The sequence below is a fragment of the Asterias rubens genome, chromosome 1 (assembly GCF_902459465.1).
Source record: "Asterias rubens chromosome 1, eAstRub1.3, whole genome shotgun sequence".
NCBI lineage: Eukaryota > Metazoa > Echinodermata > Asteroidea > Forcipulatida > Asteriidae > Asterias > Asterias rubens.
Genome location: NC_047062.1, coordinates 23,440,604 through 23,461,668, shown reverse-complemented (window position 1 = coordinate 23,461,668; position 21,065 = coordinate 23,440,604). Strand labels below are relative to the sequence as shown.

The window sequence follows — 21,065 nt, the reverse complement described above, 5'->3', positions numbered from 1 at the left end:
TTCATTCAAACTTCTGTGTTGGTGTTCGCTGTCTCTGATGTAACTACCCAAAAGCTTGCCCTGAATCATGCATCAAAGTAAATGTCTCGAATCTGATGAGGAATTCACATTTAAGCGATAACTTGTGACTAAAGCCGTGTTCGCACTTGGTTAATATTTTCCCACCGTCTGCACTTGGATTTATTTGCCTCGGGTAAACTCACCGAGACCGTGGGTAAACTAACCGAGCTGGCCCCCTGCGTAACACTGAATAGTTCGAAAATCTTATTCTTCCAGGACAAAACATGTCAGCTTCTTCGGGTCACGGACGGATGGGAGATTGAACCGAGTCATCGCGTCCGCATTGAACTTTCTGGCTGGGTTAAACTGACCTGGTCAATCTTCCTGGGCACCTTTGGCTCGGTTAAACTACCCGTTCGGGTCGGGTAAGTTACCTGGGAGGAAAACTTCCTGGGCTGTTCGCAGTAGACTTAAAACGGGTAAGTTACCCATTGGCTTGGTTAGTTTACCCAAATTAAGTCAAATGCGAACAGGGCTGAAGCAAATCATTGTAACATACAGTATTCAAATGTAACTCACAAATAGCGTATTTAATAGAGCTGCTAAAGGAATAAAACCTCTGTGTCAGTTAGAACAATTTTGTAGTAAGATTTTTTTTTTAATGTTACCAGCTGAAACACATTGACCATTTTATGGCTATTGTCTGTGATTTCACTTTTTGTTGAGCAGTTTTAGGAAACTGAGCCTCCTTTCCAGTGTTACAGGCCAATTTTTCACGAAGATGTTTGAAGCTCACAAAAAAATCCTTAGCACTGAATAACTTTGCTTAGCAAAAACAGGTTACCAGCCAAAATACAATGTATTGTATTGTATATTCCTGGTGCCCTGTTTCCTGCTTAGCAGCAGGATTTTCAAAGCCTGTATTTTTCCGCTAAATAAAAGGGTTATGAAATTGGTATTGACTTTTAAAGTACAGTCATTCATACAGAATTTCCACAGAACATGCACACTTTGAGTGGCCCAATATTTGTCTGTGATAACTGTACTTGTCATTTTCTAGCATTTCGTCTGTTGAAAACTATCTTACATACTTACTTTTATAATCAATAAAATAATAACAATCATTGACTTTTAAAATCAATCAACAAGTAAAGGCCGAGTCACACTTCAGCGATAACGATACGATAACGATCACGACGCAAAGAGAATGCACTCTATTGATTGAATTGCTCCACACAGAATGCATACACGCTCATTCAACCAATTGAATGCGTTCTCTTTGCGACGTGATCGTTATCGCTGCAGTGTGACTCGAACTTAATAGTTTAACATTTTAGTATTTTTTTTCAACAAGGCAATGTTTCAATATAAAATAGGGTACTGTATTTACAGTTATGCACAATACACAATTTACATAATTAACAATCTCATTGTTTCTTGTTAAACTATTATCATTGACAGGCTCTTCACATAACAAAACAACAGAAACATGCCTAGCCTACAGAACCCAATTTCATAGAGCTGCTTTATAAGCACAAATTATTGCTTAACAAATTTCTGCTTAGCAGATATGAGCAGGATACAAGCCACAGATTGTACATGTGACATGGTAGTTTGGCTGGTACTCGTATTCTGTTTAGCATAACTTGGTTGTGCTAAGCTACTTTCAGAGCTTACATATAAACAGCTCTATGAATTTTTTTTGTTCACACACTGTACATGTAAGCACCTCAATTAAATTGCCATCCCTTACAAAAAAAGTACCAAGGTTATTTTGTCTCTGCTAAGTACCTCTGCTAAGACTAAAAATGTTCAACTGAGGGTTAAACACTCAAAAGCCAATGACAGTAGCATGACCCAAACATATTTGTTACCAGTTGCTACCCCCTTCCCACTATTTTAGTTTGGTTCAATTTATTTGGTAATTGATGATACATCTCCATGTGAAACAACCAAACGTTGTTAAAAAACATTTGCAATACTCCAAGAAAACATGTCTAAGAGACACTGTCAATAACTTTATAGGGAACAAGTCTCATAAATATCACATTCAAACCATAACTTTTGTAAAATGCAACATACTTTGTACCATCTCAGTAAAACTGAAATGAGATCTACTGTACAATTTTTATTTTTTTGAACCTAATCAATTGCCATGCACAAACAATTACTTCTCATCAGAAAAAAAAGATGTCCACCAAACTGACATTTCTTTTGATAATAAATTCTGAGCAGCATATTTTCCTTTACAGATTGATCACAGAAGCCAAGGGTCCTTCCCTGAATTTTGTGACAAATTTGAAAAATGTGGTCACCATCCAAAGAGTGGCATTGTATCATGCATTATGTTATGTAGCATTTTTGCAAATTTTTCAAACAAATTTTTTAACCGACCTTGGTGCTGACATAGTGCTGTTAAATACATGGTAATTAAAACTACAAAAATCTTTCTTTCGTACAATCAGAAAAACAAATTTTTTAATCTGAAAGTTTATAAAGAATAGAGGCGATACTGGTTTGAATTATCCTTAGACATTAGATGTTCATGCTACCCCACCCCAAGCTAAAGATGCTTACTTTCACGTGGAGGGGTCATAATCCAACTCCACACTGTTACTATAAGGTATCGACAACGAGTCGTTAATATTCTCAAGCGTGCGCTCGTCTGTCGCTGGTTCCCTGATATCTGGAAACGGATTCACTTGGTTCAGATCATCCTCTGGGATTTCTAAACTGGCGGGGTCAAAGTCCTGCATGCTAGTCAGAAGCTCCATCGCACTAACACCTGAAGACTCCAAATTGGCAAGATTCTCATCACTGAGAAGATGCAGAAGTTGTTCCGCAATGGGCTCTTCAGGATCGGTAAAGTGTGTATAATTGACTGGCATGTTTGACGCGTTATCGTCCATCGGACCAGCGGGAAATTGCATCTGGCTTGCCTCGTTGATCAGCATCGCCGTAGGAGTATTTGGAAACGGCAACGCCATGCTAGTGTCTGTTATGGTGGGTAGTCTGAAGGTCAAAGGTGCTCCAGTTGTGACTGTAGCTGCCGGTTCACGCTGTGTCACTGTGCCAAAGGTCATATTGGAGCTGTGACTGTAGACTGTCGATGACGATGTACCTGCTTCATTCCCTTGGACCCTTCTGCCTGCGTGTGCAAATTCCCGTGGTGGTTGTCTGATATCATGAGAATCTGTAGCCAGAGAACAAGAATAACAGCGTTAAAGAATATTAAATTTAATCAGACGTGATGACTGGAGACCACAAGTTTTCAACCTTAGGAAACCAAACCCAACGACCCAACAAAAATAATTGCTCAGCACAAAATTATCGGGAAAAAGTAAATGAAAGTATAATGTACATGGCTGCAATTTTTAAATTGTAAGCCGTTTCTTCAAGTGAGTAAAACTTTTCCTCTTCATCGCAAATATATTTGCATAGTAGCACCATGACACAAGCCCTATCCTATGGTGCGTTTACATGGTCATGACCAATAACTGTTTTAGTTGAACTTGCCATTGGTTGAGCACTGTCCATTGACTAAAACAGTTATTGGTTGCGACTGCGAAAACGCATCCCTGATGTCAAGTTTGAAATACTTCCATCCTCTGCTTCAAGATATATCAGAAAACCTGTGGGAAATGTCTTGAGCTTTTGTTTTGTGTTTTGTGGTTTTGGGGGTTTTTTTTTTGCAAGAAATTGTGGGGTTCTGTACTCAACTTTGTATGGAAAAACAAGACAATTTACAATACATTACGTACCAGTGTATGCCAGCCTTGGAGCTGGCAGATGGCAAAGAAATACAAAACAAGCATGCAACAATTGCGAGCATTTAACACTTCTTGACTTAATTTGGATTTGAATAAAGTTAAATTAATGACCCCGAGCAGGACTTGCATCCATGACCTCCGGATTAATGTACAAGCACTCTACCAACTGAACTATCCGCCCTATGTTGGTGGTCTCCCTATTAATCTAAATCATTGTTAAAGGGTGCCAGTCATATTAACTGGACAATCACAGAGTACCAACAAAAAACAGCAAACTCAAAGCGGCTGTACTCACCTGTAGGTTGTTTGTTGTTTATCTTAGTGCGTAATTTCTGTTTTACATTCGGCTCACCCATGCCACGCACAGCCGGAGACATACTTGTAGGCATGGTCTGCTGCTGTGTTGTGGTAAAGGAGCACCCACCAAGCAGTGGAACTTGATCACCAGGTTCTCCTATTGGTGGAATTTCAAGATGGGGTTTTAAAAATGTCAATCTTAACACATATTTATTCACCCTCGCTATGAATTATAAAAGACTCAGTGGAGCCGATCCTGCGACGAACCGGCTCTAGAAATTGAGGCTTGATGTTGAAAGCGGTGACCGCAGATACAGTGTGCAAAGGCTTCAAGCCGACATGAGTATCAACTATCACGTGTGGCTGCATACACAGTGCACAGCCCCCTCTAATGCATAGGCATCTACAACCACCACCTGTATACATGTATATCTCATGCATATACATATACATGTACAGAGTCCAAAGTCCAAATAGACAGCACATTGTGATTGGCTGCCGATATATCCATATTCATAAAAGCTTGCCCCATGCACAAAACACACAGTACTGTATGCATGTACAGACATGTACACTTGTATGTACAGAGACAGCACACTGCATGCACTACGTCCGTACTGCACTACGGACGTACTGCACTACGGACGTACTGCACTACAGACGTACTGCACTACGGACGTACTGCTACACAACGGACGTACTGCCGGCCAAATCAAAGACTTGTTTAAATGCAAGAATATTGCTCAAGGACACAAGTGTCACAAACTAGAATGGTTCTTAATTGCAAGATGATTATTAAGCATTCATTATTGTTATTTGATACAAGGAACATGACCAAGATGGAGGCATCATGATAAAGGTCAATAGAAGCAGTCAAAAGATTGGAGACTGGTCTCTGTCTTTATTCGCAAGGATAAAGACAGGTAATGGTCTCACATGCCCAATGTTATCAGTGCGACAACTTGCAGTGACATAAAGCTTTTAATTTCTGCGTTATGATTGGTCTGCTCTGAAGTGGCGTAGTGTGTCAGATACATACACCAGCAGTAAACTGAACATTCGATTGTCTGCTGCTGCATGTGCATAATATTTGTATATCAAATGTAGTGTATAAAGAAGGTTGCTCAATGGCCCATATAGATAGTGCATTGTTGCATTTACAATGCATAAGGGTCTACCTTCATAATGCTGCAAATATTTGTGCCGCCCAATGCCAAAAAACTGTGCGGTACCATCAAATTGGGCCACTGCAGTGAATCCAACACTGAGAGTGATAACAAAAATGGTCAGCATACTTACGCTTTATTTGTGTAGGCTCTCCAAAGAATCTTGTAAAATGTGGCGACTTTTTCCTTCTTTTAGCTTCCACCCCGTCAGCATCTAAGAATACCCACAAAAATGAAATGATTGTACAAATAAGGTTCAGAAATTATAATTTACCCTCCTTCTCGCCATTGATTGTGCAACGCCACAAACAATTTTCAGATCCAATTTACAAACATCATCATGTCCGCTTAATGCCGTTGTCCAGTCTGTTCTGGGTTTAACAACAGTTTAAAAACCACTGATATATTGCTATATAGCAATTACATGTAACAATCGCTGTGCCAATGATAAATAAAAAGTGCTTAAAGGCAGTGAACACTATTGGTAATTACTCAAAATAATTATTAGCATAAAACCTTACTTGGTAACGAGTTTGATGGTATAAAACATTGTGAGAAACGGTTCCCTCTGAAGTGTTGTAGTTTTCGAGAAAGAAGTAATTTTCCACGAATTTGATTTCGAGACCTCAAGTTTAGAATTTGAGGTCTCGAAATCAAGCATCTGAAAGCACACAACTTCGTGTGACAAGGGCATTTGTTTCTTTCATTATTATCTCGCAACTTCGACTAATTGAGCTCAAATTTTCACAGGTTGGTTATTTTGTGCATATGTTGAGATACACCAAGTCAGAAGACTGGTCTTTGACAATTACCAATGTATGTCCACTGTCTTTAAGAGGCCACTCATTTGTGTATAATTATCACAAAACACCCAGACATGGTTGTATTGATTTTTTTGAAAAACAAAATTTGTATACAATTGTTTGGAAAAAATAACATAGAAAAGCAACTTGGTATAGTTTTAGAAACATGTAAACTATGTTACCATGGGGAACATTGGCAGAATTCAATTCAGGTCATGATCTTTTATTTCAAATCTGGCCAGCTGTTTGAGGCTGCTATGGTCACTAAAAGGGTTAATTCATTAATCCATTACAATTGGCATACCTTCATCGATTGGTTTGTAGATGAACTCCATTGGCTCACTCATTTCTCCATCGCTAACTCTTTTCAGCTTAAATTGCACTGTGACAGGGCGTTGGATCTGTTGGTCTCTGTACTTAGGTGTTCGGCAGACGATGGCAACCTACATGTGACACCAGCAATGAAGAATAATAATTATTATTTATTATTTTTTTACCCATACACCGATGTGTGTTAGCACTGTATACTCTATATATCACAGGCATATTACTCGCATGGGATTCGAACCCACGACCCTAGCAATTCTAGGGCAGTGTCTTACCAACTAGACTACCGAGGTTGCCCGGTAGCTAGAGGCAGTTCGAATCCTATGTTTTGGCAGCGGGTACCGCTGAGTATACAGTGCTAACACACATTGGTGTATGGGTAAAAAAAAAAAAAAAAAAAATTATATTCTTTTTCCCCGATGCGAAGTTAACATCTATTATAAGAATAATTATGACAATCACATTAAACATCCTGACGTTTCGAAACCCTTGCAGAGTCTTTCTCGAAAGCTACATAACAATTTAAAGAAAGCAGAGGAAGACTCTGCTAAGGTTGAAACGTCAGGCCATTAACTATTTTTTGTATTTATACCATAGGTCTTTTTGGTTGGTAAGCAGTTTGCAACAGCTAATTCCGATTTCTCAAATATATTAAACAACAACTATATCAACTGTCTTCCAGTTACCAAGCAATCTCGGTGGACTAGCGGCGAAGGTCAAGGATTCAAATCCCACCAGAGAAATATGCCTGTGGTTTTTTTTTTCAGCAGTTGGTAAAGTACTGAGGAAACAGTGCTGTAAACAAATCAGTGTTTGGGTAAAATCATAACAACCCTCACCCCAGTGCAATTTTCCCCACATCAATTACTCCATGGTAACCCAACAGGCAAATGTTTGGAGACGCCTATTGGGATACAACAACAAATTGCCAGACATCTTTGTCTTGCTCCCTGTGTGTCATAGCAATAATGAATAGGGAATCTCATCACATGTTCCAGACTAATTTGCCTGGATAGACACATCCATAAGCATAGGCTGCCATAGAAAACATTCTTAGCCACAGCTTACATGGCTTAGGTTGGTTTTTCATTCATTTGAACAGAACAGAACAAAACCCGACTGTACCTGTCTATGAATGTCACTGGGTCCAAATATAGCCTTGCTCTCCCAATCATTGTGAAAGAAGACAACCTGAATGTCATCTGCAGCAGATGACAGGAGAAAAAAAAATGAGGATGAAGTCATTCAACTACAATGTTACTACACTACACTGTTCCAAATGTTACACCAAATCCATACTGAAAGTTAAAGGAACACGTTGCCTTGGATCGGACGAGTTGGTCTATAAAAAGCGTTTGTAACCGTTTGTTGGAAAGATGTTGTAAAAGTAGTATACAATGATCCACACAAATGTGCCTCGAAATTGCATGGTTTTCCCCTTACTTTGCAAACTAACACGGTCGACCATTTGACTCCCATAAATGGCTGACCGTGTTAGTCAACGAAGTAGAAGGAAAACCGTGCATTTTCGAGGCATGTTTGTGTGGATCATTGTATTCTACTTTTACAACATCTTTCTACCCAAATGCATTTTATAAAAAAACGGTTACAACGCTTTTCAAAGACCAACTCGACCGATCCAAGGCAACGTGTTTCTTTAAGTTTCAAACTAATCACATGCATCAAGTCTTGGATACATGTGCGTGTAGCTCAACATGTTCGTTCCACTGGAGTGCTTCTCCAGTTTGGGCGAGTCGCACTCAACTCAAAGGTTCTTATCCCACCTATCCTTAACAACCAGTAAAGATTGAGATGGCATTAGCCACCCTTTGATTTTGTTTTCTTTTTTATCAGTATACCTACATGTCTAAAAACTGGTTCATACTTCCTGTGAATGCGACAGCGATGCGAATTGACGCGAATTTGGCGCCAAAACTCTGTTTTCGCTGCGATATTCGCAAGAGAGTTGAGCACAACTCAACTGCTGCGAATTATCTGTTGCGATTTTGTGACGTCAACATTTGTATCGCATTTGCATTTGCAGAAAGTTCTAACGGGGCTTAATTGGGGATGGAGGGGGGGGGGGTGACAATTGGAAGCAATCTCCCTTAACACTAGTCCAATGGCCAAAAGGACCACTTGAACTTCACTCGTAGTCCGGCGGGCTACTTCAGTATTGAAAAGCATCCCTATTTACATGTGATATGAAGTAGGGACTACCTTTTTGAACTTTGTCACACAGAATGAAAATCTCATCACCGCCTTTGACAGATCCGTTGTTCCGATCAACTCGGGATATATTCAACGATGCTCCCTCTGCAGAGATAAAATAAATAAACAGGGTAATTTGAAGAGGGGAAAAATCAATCGACTTCAAACATAGAATTGGCTGGAAAAAAAAAATGACACAGAAGTAACAAGATCGTTTCCCAGTACTCTACATGACTTTAAGTGATTGAAAAGCGATACAAAAAAACTACACAGAAGTACAAGATCATCTCCCAGTAGTCTACATGACTTGAAGTGATTGAAAGGCCTAAATTTAAAAAAAAGTTAAATGTAAACCTTCATCTTTATCAACTTGATACATCCCTTCCCAAGGTGAAACATTGGCTTGGTTGTGATCTCTGGTTATATGGCAGTCTCTGGTTGAATGCTTCTAACTGACCCCCCCCCCCCCCCCCCCCCCCCCCCCCCCCCCCAAAAAAAGAAGGTGTTGACAAGATAGGGGACTGCCAACACCACGGCTAGATAGCTTAAACTGGAAGAGCGCCGGCGTGTTCTTTCAAAAGATCAAAGGTTCAAATCCAGTTCCAGTAAATGTCCCAATAAATGTTTCAGTAAATCAGTTTCCTTTGTGTTTTATTTCTTGTACAACTTTTGTAAATGGTACTATGTCATTCAAATTATATTTATTTATTTCCATACTTCATGAAAACAGTACAAACAGTTTTTTTTTTAAGGATTTTAAGGAATAACCAAACCACAAAGCTATTTAACACATAACCACCACTCACTTTTATCAAATATTGGTTGGGAGACCTGCGGTGAAAGTGGTACTGTAAACTGTCCTGGGTGTTGGGCATCAGGCAGGAATGCTTGGAAGCACAGACACACAACGTTCATCTCGTAGTCTTGCCCCCGGGCGGTCGTGCTCCGACTGCTGCCACCTCTTGGCATTGCTTTGAACTGATCGAAGGGATCCACGCCGAGTATCTGCCTGGACTCCAGGGCAGAGGGAATGTCTTTCTTTTTAGCACACTGTATTCCAAGATTTGGAAAACTGCAACAGAAGGGAACATGACAATCAATAATTTGTTTTATATAACTCACACATAGATACTTTGTCATTTGATTGGTGAAACATGCAATATACGGGACTGCAAACATTAGGGTTAGATAGTCCAGACCTGCACTTTAATCTGAAGGTCGCAGGTTCTAAGTCGGCTCTAGTACAATTTGTATTGTACAGCTCAAAAATATTTTTTAAATTTAAAGAGGAAAAATTGCCCGGGGAAAAAATAAAATAAAAAATGTGCATAGTAATTTATATTTTTTTATGGCACTAAAACAACAGAGGCAAAAGAGTCTCTCCTGACTGCCGAATGATTTCTGATGCTACTTCGCAATTCTATAAATTTGTGGTTTTTACCCATATACACCGATGTATGTAGCACTGCATACTCAGTACTTTCCCGAGTCCTGTGAAAAAAAATCACAGGCATTTTACTCGAGTGGGATTCGAACCCACGACCTTTGCAATTCTAGAGCAGTGTCATACCAACTAGACCACCGAGATTGCCCGGTAGCTGGAGGCAGTTTGAATCCTATGTATTAGCAGCGGGTACTGCAAATGATTTAATAGATGTTCAAACAAAATTAATATTCTTTATCCCCGATGCAAATTTAACATCTTATAAATCAGTTGCGATTCCTTTGTGCAAGTGGAACACACCCCTGACTGCCAAATGATTCCTGATTCTACTTTACACACTCACCTGAATGCCATCTTGTCATTCGGTTCCACAATCTTGGAGCACAAACCGTTCTCGCAGAGTTTGCCAACGAGACCATTTGGATGAAGCTGGTGTGGAGTGTTTCTTGTCACTAGTGATACCACAAGCTTGACTCTCCCCTTGTACCCATGTACCTGTTGGAAGACACACAAATTAAGTTGCTTGTTTAGCCATGCATGACAAATGTTGATTAAGTTTGGCGTATATATATATATACACAATGAACTCTTTGGTCACAATCAATGTACAATATTATGTTTGCTTTACCAGTTTACCCATGTATATAAATAGGGTCATTCTCTGTCAAATGATCCCCTAAACTGGGATTTTAAACCCTACCCTCTTCTTGGTATGAACTTCGATGAAAAATTACCCCCATGCTTTTCCATAATATCACCAATTAAGAAAAATATTTTTGCTTTTTTTATCAAACTCTTCTAAAAGTTGCCATACTTAAAGCAAATGTGATATAACATCGATGGACTTTACAATACATTTGATTTTAAAGTCAAATCCTGACATTGATCAAAGAAGAAGAAGAAGAAGTTATTATACTCATATGTTGAGTATAGGATTTGAACTGCCTCTAGCTACCGGGAAACCTCGGTAGTCTAGCTGGTAAGACACTGCTCTAGAATTGCAAGGGTCATTGGTTTGAATCCCACCCGAGTAACAATGCCTGTGATATTTGTTCACAGGACTCGGGAAAGTACTGAGTATACAGTGCTAACACTCATCAGTGTATGGGTACCCAAAAAAATTTTACAAATTAATGTTGAGTATACTTGATATTGAGTATCTGATATTTCGCTTAAATTTGCTTCGGGGATAAAGAATATTAATTTTGGTTTTTACCCATACATCGATGTGTGTTAGCACTGTATACTCAGTACTCTCCCCCGAGTACTGTGAAAAAATAATGTTGCGGTACCCGCTGCCAAAAACATAGGATTCGAACTGCCTCTAGCTACCGGGCAACCTCGGTAGTCTAGTTGGTAAGACACTGCTCTACAATTGCAACGGTCGTGGGTTCGAATCCCACCCGAGTAACAATGCCTGTGATATTTGTTCACAGGACTCAGGAAAGTACTGAGTATACAGTGCTAACACTCATCAGTGTATGGGTACAAAAAACAAAAAAAATTCATGTTGAGTATACTTGATATTGAGGATCTGATATATCGTTTACTGAACAAACCAGACATTGATGAACCAGTGATCATTCTATACATTTGCTAACAACAAAACAAGTCGAAACCAGACATTGACCAAACGCAGCGAGCCAATGGCTGATTCACTTTTAAACACATTGTGTACCTTGACGGTGGGATAGATCTTCCTATCATTGGACCTGTCTGCCAGTAAGCTGCCTGCTGAACGTCCCTCACACTCATAGCGGAACCGCAAATCTCTCTGCTTGGGCTGTTCAGTTATCTCCAGCGATGGCTCTATGGTGTCGTTTTTAAGTAGCATCGCTTCTGTTAAAATAGAGTGAATATAGATGCCTTATATTTGTTAGTATAATCAGAACTTCATGTACCCATTGTATAGTTCATGTACACACAAGCCTCAAAATAACTCACAGCACCAACAGCCAACAGTCGTGGTGCCCTGTGCCTTTGCTGTGGTGCCCTTTGCATGGTTTCAGTACAAATTTAAATTTTCCTGGGAGAGGTTCCCCTTACCTTGAACGAAATTGCTCCAAAATACGTACTGTGCATCCACCGAGTGAATGTACTTGTATGTAATACACAGGAAACGATTTCATCCAGCAATTTTGCGCAGCAACAAATTTCGACTGAACTTATTTTGTGCACACTAAATGCCAATAATATGGAGCAGCACTTTGTCATTTTAAAGTAGAAAATGGTATAGTATTGCTCAAGGGAAATCATTCGATGGTACAACATCAGGCCTTGAACTCTCTTGAAGGGACACAGAAATTGTCCTCTCGTAAGGGGCTCTTCTATGGGGAAATGTCAGGGCACCACAGCAAAAGCACAGAGCACTACGGCAATTGCTGTGGTAGCCTGTTTAGTGAAGTTACACGTACATTGTATCTGGGTGTAGTTAAGACCCGCACTAGTCCAATCAGCATGCTTTAACCCATACCCCAATGAGGAGATAAATGGTCCCCAAGACCAAACCGGTAGTCTGCAGTACACTTCCACACGGTCAGAATCCAATAACAATTCAACCCAGGCAGGTGTTTCTGAGAATTTCAATAAAGCTGTCTCGCCACAACAATGCAGCATTGTCGAAGCTCCAGCAAACCTATTTATTGAATATTTCCTTAGAATTATACGAATATTGGGTACAATCAGACATTCTCAAGCCAAGCATGCACTGAAAATGGGAAAAATGGTTTTTCTATTTCTGTACTTTCTTTTATTAAGGGGCAGTTAACTAATACAGAGCCTGGGAAGCATCAGCCTGAGAACGCCTTAAGGGGATGCAACTTTTTTCATTTCAAACATCTAGTTCAAATCCACAAGGGTAACTGACTGGTCGTCCCCCTCACTCTGCCAGTGCATTGTGTAATGCACGTAAACAAACCCAGTCCATGTACACTTATCTTTAAGGGGTTTGCCCAAGTGTTTCTTGCAGTGGCTGCCGAGTGCACCGCAGCACCTTGTTACCCTTAAGATGCTACATGAATCGTTCTCATCAATCATAAAAACAAAAGCACTGTCGTAAAAGATGTCTCCCTATTCAAGTGGCTTGAGCACCCTATTTGTTGATAATGTGCAACATAAGACTACATTATTATTATTTTATTATTACCAAGACCCAACACCATTATACGGTAATTAAACACCCAAACTGCTAAACTCCGATAATGGTGATACATGTACACGTGTATGCCTGATCCAATGTATCAGATTGCATGGTGCAGCACGAATTAACAGATTCGAACAAATCACAAACGGTTTACATGGTTTAACAACGATGAATTCCGGAATAATGGTCCAAATTAAACTGTTCAAGTCTTGATTACTTCAAATGGAACAATTCATCGAAACTTTAAAAAATCCTTCGACCAAAGAAACAATATAATCAAGTAAGTGTACTACATGTATGTCCCATGTCAATACCCCCCCCTTATTTTTTATATCATTTTGATTACAATGCACTTCCACCTAAATCTTATCTCAAGTTAGGACTAGTTACTCGCCCAAACTTAGGAATATCCATGCAATTTGTATTTCTCCTAGGAGGACTAGTCCTTACTCTTTGTGAAATCGACCCCAGGTAATAAACTGCATGCAGGGTCATGGAGGCAATTGCCTATAGACGATGTGACCTGTGACATCACATGTTTACAAAAGAGCCACAGAGCCTGGACTTCCTGCAGGCATGATTTGTACACAGCTCAATGGAAGAAAATATAAAATCTTTTATTTTATGGAGATTGCACTGTCTAATTCTTATCAACTTTTGATATGATTAAAGGAGGCACATCTCAAAACTTGTCCAGCTTTTACTTTCATAACTCTTGGTTTTAGGTGGAAATTATGACACAAAATGTCAACTTTCCCATAGGACCAGTGTAGTACAGTGCCTGCCAGAATACTTAAAGAATGTACAAGGTCACACTTATTGTAAACAAGGTTCACATGGTCTATTGTTGCCTCTGTAAAGTATCAGTCAGAAAACATGACCATCAAATATCATGACAAACTCATTGGTTACTGGGCCTGATTTCACGCAACGCTAGGATTAATTCCATCCAGAGTTAGAAAGAGTAACCCGTCCTGACTGAGGATGGGTTCAATGCGTCCTGTGTCTTCAGATATGGAAATTAACTCATTCTACATGTAAGTCCTAAGATAAATCCTAAAACAGGAAGAGTTTGGTGAAATCGACAGCTGGGCCTTTATCTCAACACTTTAATTGGACCAGATTTTTTTTAGAACCAGAATTTGTTTGAATTTAAAGCACTAAGACTAGAATTACCTTGCATTTAGATCCGTTGTGCATTCTAAAATAAATATTGTGAAATTGTTTTTACTCATTTCTAAAAAACTACAGCACCTCAGTCAAGTAATATTTGAAGGGAAGCTTTCTATCATAAACCATGTATTAGTTTAATGTCAATCTGTGGCTGTTTGTGTTTTGTGTCGTACAAAAAATACTTTAAAAAACTTTAAACCTACCCAGTGCTCTGTCCATTTCTGAAGGGTCGTTGGTGGCTCCTCGTATGCTGGTGCTTGGTAGGTTAGTCCGGTGTGCCAGTAAGCCTGGCTCCACGTTATCAAGACTGAAGCTGTTTGAACTCTCTATACTCCTCATTGGGTCATCCTGAAAGTCTTGTCCTAAATCGATAAAACATTCATCGAAAATTTAATCATTCATCGAAAATTTAATTATAATGATAACAAACATGTAGTCTTACATTGCTAAATGCAGAAAAGACAGTAACTGGCCTGACGTTTCGGCCCTAGCAGAGCCTTTCTTGAAAGCAAAATGGCAACACAACAAACATATAAAAGGCCCTACTTAGTTGTAATTGCTGTGTTGTAACACGTGTAATGTACACAAAGCAAGATATGCAACAACCATCCCCAACAACCTCCTGTCCAGCAATCAGTCTTTCCCATATGCGTATGACAACTGATTAGTCTACTTTCCACATTTGTTTTTGCGCATTCTACTATATCACATACCATTCTGACATGAATCTATTTTTTTCTGAACAGATTGTATTTAATTTATAATACACTCTGACATTTTTGTATTGCAATCTTAATGATCCCATAACATTCAACCAAGTGTGCATCCTCCAACTTGCACACAACTTTATGTACTCAAGGTCTTTTTTTCAGATGAACAAAGTCTAAAGTTGCACACATTCACGTTATACATATGAACAGTTCCTACAATCTGCACATGAAAATTGCCTTGAGTCGGCACATTACAGCATATGAAATGTCTGCACTAACAGCACATGATCAAGTCCCACACTCAGTAGGATGTACACATGTACAGTACATATGGTACATCGTTCTCAATGGAGGCGTCTACTTGTATGGAACATACATGGATGTACTGACATACATTGCACAATGCAGCAACATTAGTATGTACGATACATGTTCATGACAACAATTTGTACCATGATTGTACACACAAATGGGCCCGTTCACATCATGTCAAGTGCAGTTTAAGGAGACATGATAGGTTTCGGCATTGGTTCATGTTTACACTGCTGACAATGCAACCCCAGACTCGAAATAACAACTGAATGATGATTTTTTGTTATTTCTTTTGACAAACCCACCATTTTCAAGAACTTTTTTGATTATTCTGAATGGCCCCTAATGGTTCTTGGCCCACTGTATCTGCAGTCGATTTCACAAAGACTTAGGACTAGTCCTAGGACTAGGTCTAAGAGATATCAAAAACGTACAGCTTGTCCTAAGTTAAGACTAGTTACTCGTCCTAACTCGAGATAAGACTAGTCCTAACTCTTTGTGAAATCCACCCCAGGACTTAAAAAATTAATAGTACCTTTTACCGAATAACTACATTTTCGTTTAGTCTGTAAAATTGAGACCTAAAATCAGCAGATACCTCAACAAAATTGGTCTCAAGAACAGTCTTGATACTGAGACCAGTCTCGAAAAGAGGCCGATCTACACATAGCCCAACATTGTATGGGTCCCCTCTAATATGCCAGGGTTAAAGGTTAAAGGTTAGGATTGGGAATGTACTGCTGCAGGGGGTAACAGAACAAAGGGTGTATCTGTGGGTAACCATAGAGATGTAACCAGCCTACTTAGTAGCCTGGGTGAAATTCCATGCCTGCTTACACATTCTGCACAATTGTTACTCTTAAAGGCATGGACACTATTGGTAATTACTCAAAATAATTGTTAGCATCAACACTTTTGGTATTTATAAGCAATGGAGAGCTGTTGATAGTATTAAACATTGTGAGAAATGGCTCCCTCTGAAGTAACGTAGTTTTCGAGAAAGAAGTAATCCCACTAAAATATTTGAATTTTATTTTGAGACCTCAGAATTAGATTTTGAGGTCCTAAAATAACGCATCTGAAAGCACATAACTTTGTGTGACAAATTTTTTTTTTTTTCTCCCATTATTATCTCGCAACTTCGATGGCCAATTAGGCCCAAGTTAAAACTTTCACAGGTTTGTTATTTTTGTGCATGTTGAGATACACCAAGTGACTCGAGAAGATTGGTCTTTGACAAAAAACAAAGGTGTCTAGTGTCTTTAACACATAAGTTAGTATTTTCGAGGAAGCTTTACACATGTTTACCATCCATGATTCATTTTCCTCCAACCAGTAATTTTGAATAGTTTGTGTATTCACTACCTAAACTTACAATACACAATGAGCACCACTGCACCCATGTGCATTGGGAGTGGCATGAGAGTACTACACACCAGACATGTTACAAGACTAGTGTAAACAACAAGGTTTTGGATAGCACCTGTTCACTAATTACATGTTTATTCTTTTTGAGCCAAATGTACTGAAAATAGATAAGGATTCAGGCAAGTTTTGCGCATTTACACATTTTTTGTTCTCCATTTTTCTGTATGATTGTTCCCGTCAAGGGAACTCAGCAAACTCTCATAAGGGGATGGACACAAGCTGGCAACAGCAAATCTCTCTTATGTACGAACATTGGTTCAACGTCGACATGATTATGAATTGCAACAAATCAAGAAATTGTGATTCAGTAACTTTGACGACAATACTTGGTGAAATCACCTGTAGAAACATTTATCTTCTAGATTCTTTCACTGGTCATTGAACAAGTACGAAACTTCATATGGAGGGTTGATTAATTTGAAAAAAAAATGGAATAAACATTTCCCAACAACAAGGAAAGTGTTTGATTTTTGTGTGATTTCAACACAGGATGTGAATGACAACTTGTTGTGCACCATTACACATGTGTAGTAAACCTACAACATAATGTATATAGTACACGCTTGTATGACGACTGACATAGATAATGTGTGTTTTGTCACAGCTTTTAACCAAAGCCACTCCACCTTCTGTACCTTCTTTGCGAAATCAAAGCAATTGTGTACATAATACATGTAGGTGGTGTAACCAGTCAAGGTTTTCACTGGTTCAATGTATTGAACCTTAAAATAGCAATCCTCTTTCACGTTATGTGGAGTTTAATTTTTACAAAAACACCCCAAAATAAAAATGGCAGATTTGTACTTGGAAAAAGAAGTAAACTTTTGCACATTTTTATATACGTGGATACAAAGGCACTTAATGTGTGCTAAAACAAAGTGTAAGTTTCCAGGGGAAAATCAAAAACAGAAAATGATCCATGAGGTATGAAGTTCCCAGATGCCTTCAGGTTGTGTTACTTCAATCTCAATTATTTTGGAAATGAGAGCCTGATTATATACTAGTGATACTCAATAGTAGTGATATTGTGAGTGGTTAATAGTGACCTTACGCTGTGAGCTATCACATGTAAAACCTTATTGAGAAAGTGTCCTTTTAGGACCTTATTCTTGTGCAAATGCAGGACATGGCAGTAGATTTGGTCCACAACATGTGGACAACTGCTGTAAATATCAGGTTTGCCGTTGACTTGTTTGATGCATTAACGCGAGTTCAGTGCTCAGTTACTAACTGCAGGGCTGTATGCTTCGTTTTTGAAAGGGCAAGGGCACCAAGGCTTTTTGTTTTTTGGTAAAGGGCACCCTATGATTAAATTGCAAATTTGTACTGGAGCATTTCAAGGGCACCAAGGCAGAGACCAGGGGACACGGAGGCAATCGCCTTCGTTGCCTCCGTGAAGTATCAGGCCTGTAACTGGGTGTGGTAGGTCAGTCTAAACACTACCCCAGATTGTGACAAGTCAAGGGTATAAATGTCCCATACCAGAAACCATTGAGAACAAATTTACAGCCTAATTTTTTTCATATTTTTACCTAATTGAGGAAGCTGAACTTTTACACACAGTAATACTAGTAATACTAAAATGCCGTTTAATATGCTTTTCCAATGTATGTGTTTACAGTTTTTGTTCTAAGTTAAATTCCTTTCCGTAGGACTTATTCATTAACTGTAGCTTTTATTTTTTATCATATTGTTACCCTCCCCAGGGTTATGGGGTGTGTTCCAGTTTGGAACAAAATATAATACAATACAATACAATACAATACAATACAATACAATACAATACAATTATTGTTATTATTATATTTGACGGGTGAGTTAAAAATTTGATTTTTATCCTTGATGACATTATTTTGTGAAAATAAAATTGAAATTGACGTCTCCGATTGACACGTCCTGAATTGACTTGCTTGTAAAACCCTTTCTTGCATTGATCACTAACACCCTCTAGTGGTGGGTGGAGTTGTAACAGCCCTTTTTGTGACGTTGCGCAAGCTGAATTTTTTTTCTGGGGCAAACTTTGTTTACTTCTTGCTTTGTTTTTAGCGTGCACGCAAATTAAAAAAGGTACTTTTGGGCCCAACATAATGCCAATTGCTGCGCCATACTCCAAGACAAGCGTAAATGAGCTCACACTATCAATTGGTACATGATGAACACATCGCCAGTGCAGTACACAGACTTATTTTTGAAAATCATTTCATCCATGGATTATTTATCTCTTGTGAACTCATCCAAAATGTAATTAGTAAGGAACATTTTGTTTACATTGTAACTGGGGCGCTGTACTTCTTTTTTCAAAGATTTGTCATTATCAGTCGTACTAATAGTAATACGTGGCACGACTGACTATGACAGTTACTGGTTCTACGTTCTACGTTCTACAGGTGACAGTGCAGCCAGTGGCACTGACTGTGACTACTTCTAGGAAAGGGGTCTCATATTTAGGGCCTCCTTAACGCTATACGTTTTTCAAATCAGCGTTGATGGGTAAAAGTTTTACGACCGTTAGCCAGCCAGAACTGAAGTTTCCTGTGTACTGTACACCTAAAGCTTTCATGAACCTATTCAATATACATTCATAGTGCTTGTATTTCCTTTTTGTTGAGCGAAATTAAAAAACATCGTCAAAAAATACAATTTTTCTGCTTGGTACTCACTGTTATTCCTGCTGCATCGCACGTTTTTTGACTTCTCAATAATGCTCAACGCTTTATCTTTTGGTCACTCGACCACCAAGCACTGTACACCAGCCTACTCGCCGAACTGCCAAGCCCAACCGAGTTGGACTAAACCATTCTGTGAAAGGGGTGTTACAAACCCGTGTGGCAGTGCGTGCGCTGTTTGGAAAAAATTTACGACCTCGCCACCAACTTCCGGCCTTTTTTATTTTTTTTTTTGCACCTGAGGATGTTTTCAATTGGTTGGGCTAGCGATTTTTTCCTTTGCGCATGGACGATGACCGACTTATCGAAGCGTTGAACAACAACACTCACACACACAAACAGCATAAACATGGCAGAGTTCAATGTCACTGGGAGTCAAATGGTCCAATTTTGACCATTGTTTACAAACTTTTTTTTTTCTGGATGTATATATGTGGTAACCCTTCTTCTCAGGTAAGAAAAAAATTCAGTGGTTTTGGAGTTAATTAACGGCGGATAAATTGGTGGCGACGTGCGGAAGATTACCCCGCTGTTTGTTTACAATAATAGTCGCCGTTCACGCATAAAGCGCCCACGCACTGCCGCACGGGCTTCTAACACCCCTCTCACAGAATGGTTTAGTCCGACCCGGCCGCGGCTCGGCAGTTCGTCGATCTCCATGTGCAGGCTGCATAATGAGAAGGCAAAAGACGTGCGATGCGGCAGAAAAACAACAGTGAGTACCAAGCAGAAAATTGTATTTTTTGACGATGTTTTTTTAATTTCACTCAACAAAAAGGAAATACAAGCATTATGAATGTTTATAAGCTTTAGGTGTACAGTACACAGGAAACCTCAGTTCTGGCTGGCTAACGGTCGTAAAACTTCAACGCTGATTTGAAAAAGGTATAGCGTTTAGGAGGCCCTAAATATGAGACCCCTATAAGGCTCACAGGGGAGCCTTATATAGTTTCTAGAAGTAGACGGTGACTTCCTACTACAAAGGCTATCTATAAATTAACACTCCAGAAAAATGTTTGGTAGCAGACATTTACAAATTAATTATTTATATTATTATCACACTTTAACTAAGTTAAAAGTAGGCCTAATTTTAATCTTATAGAACAGAACATTGTCAGGATTGTTAAAATTATCAAATTACTTTTAATTAATTTTAAGTTAAATTATTCTGAATGATGATAACCAACAATTTGGTGAAACAAGAAAATACAGGAGGTTGCTTCAGCACCCTTCCCTCAAAACAATAGCACTAGCACTGTAGCAGGCCCCACATGTGCTTATTTTTTACTCACAGTCACGTCTGTTTGTGTACGGTACGCGCGGCCGGCCCGAGCTGACGTTTATCAACAATACTGTGATAGTGCACGTACACAAATCATGCGTAGAAAAAGGACATACGCAGCGGAAAACAAAACGTTATCTTACCTCTTCCAGCACTCATTGTGAGAGAGGTGCACAGTGGATTCTACTGGAGTACTGTTAGTAGAAGTTACTGGATGAATAACACAGGTGACTCAATAACGGCCGTTCTATTTTTACGTCTTTTTACTCAATCGTGATGAGCGAATCGTGGAAAACATCGGTACTTCCCCATTCTTAATTTGACCTTTGACACC

General features: G+C 39.2%; 1 protein-coding gene and 1 non-coding gene across 2 annotated transcripts; one reads left to right on the top strand and one right to left on the bottom strand.

The window, feature by feature from the left end:
• Positions 1-444: 444 nt before the first annotated feature.
• On the bottom strand, positions 445-21,036 carry LOC117292980 (proto-oncogene c-Rel-like). The gene is made up of 11 exons (XM_033775171.1): positions 20,875-21,036; positions 14,537-14,695; positions 11,697-11,857; positions 10,362-10,513; positions 9,381-9,646; positions 8,584-8,679; positions 7,489-7,565; positions 6,341-6,479; positions 5,367-5,447; positions 4,066-4,224; positions 445-3,193 (listed from the first exon to the last, which is right to left on the bottom strand). Exons 1-11 carry the CDS (start codon positions 20,888-20,890, stop codon positions 2,580-2,582), a joined length of 1,920 nt encoding a protein of 639 aa, XP_033631062.1. The 5' UTR covers positions 20,891-21,036; the 3' UTR covers positions 445-2,579.
• Positions 11,357-11,429, top strand: Trnac-aca. The gene has a single exon. It is a non-coding gene; the product is annotated as a tRNA-Cys (tRNA).
• Positions 21,037-21,065: the final 29 nt, after the last annotated feature.

Bases quoted from the DNA above. Each gene is read 5' to 3' on its own strand.
- LOC117292980 (XM_033775171.1), bottom strand. The intron at 9,647-10,361 runs GTGAGTGTGTAA...CTTCTGTTGCAG, and splicing joins AATGACAAGATGGCATTCAG to TTTTCCAAATCTTGGAATAC. The intron at 7,566-8,583 runs GTAGTCCCTACT...CATCTGCTGCAG, and splicing joins GTGTGACAAAGTTCAAAAAG to ATGACATTCAGGTTGTCTTC.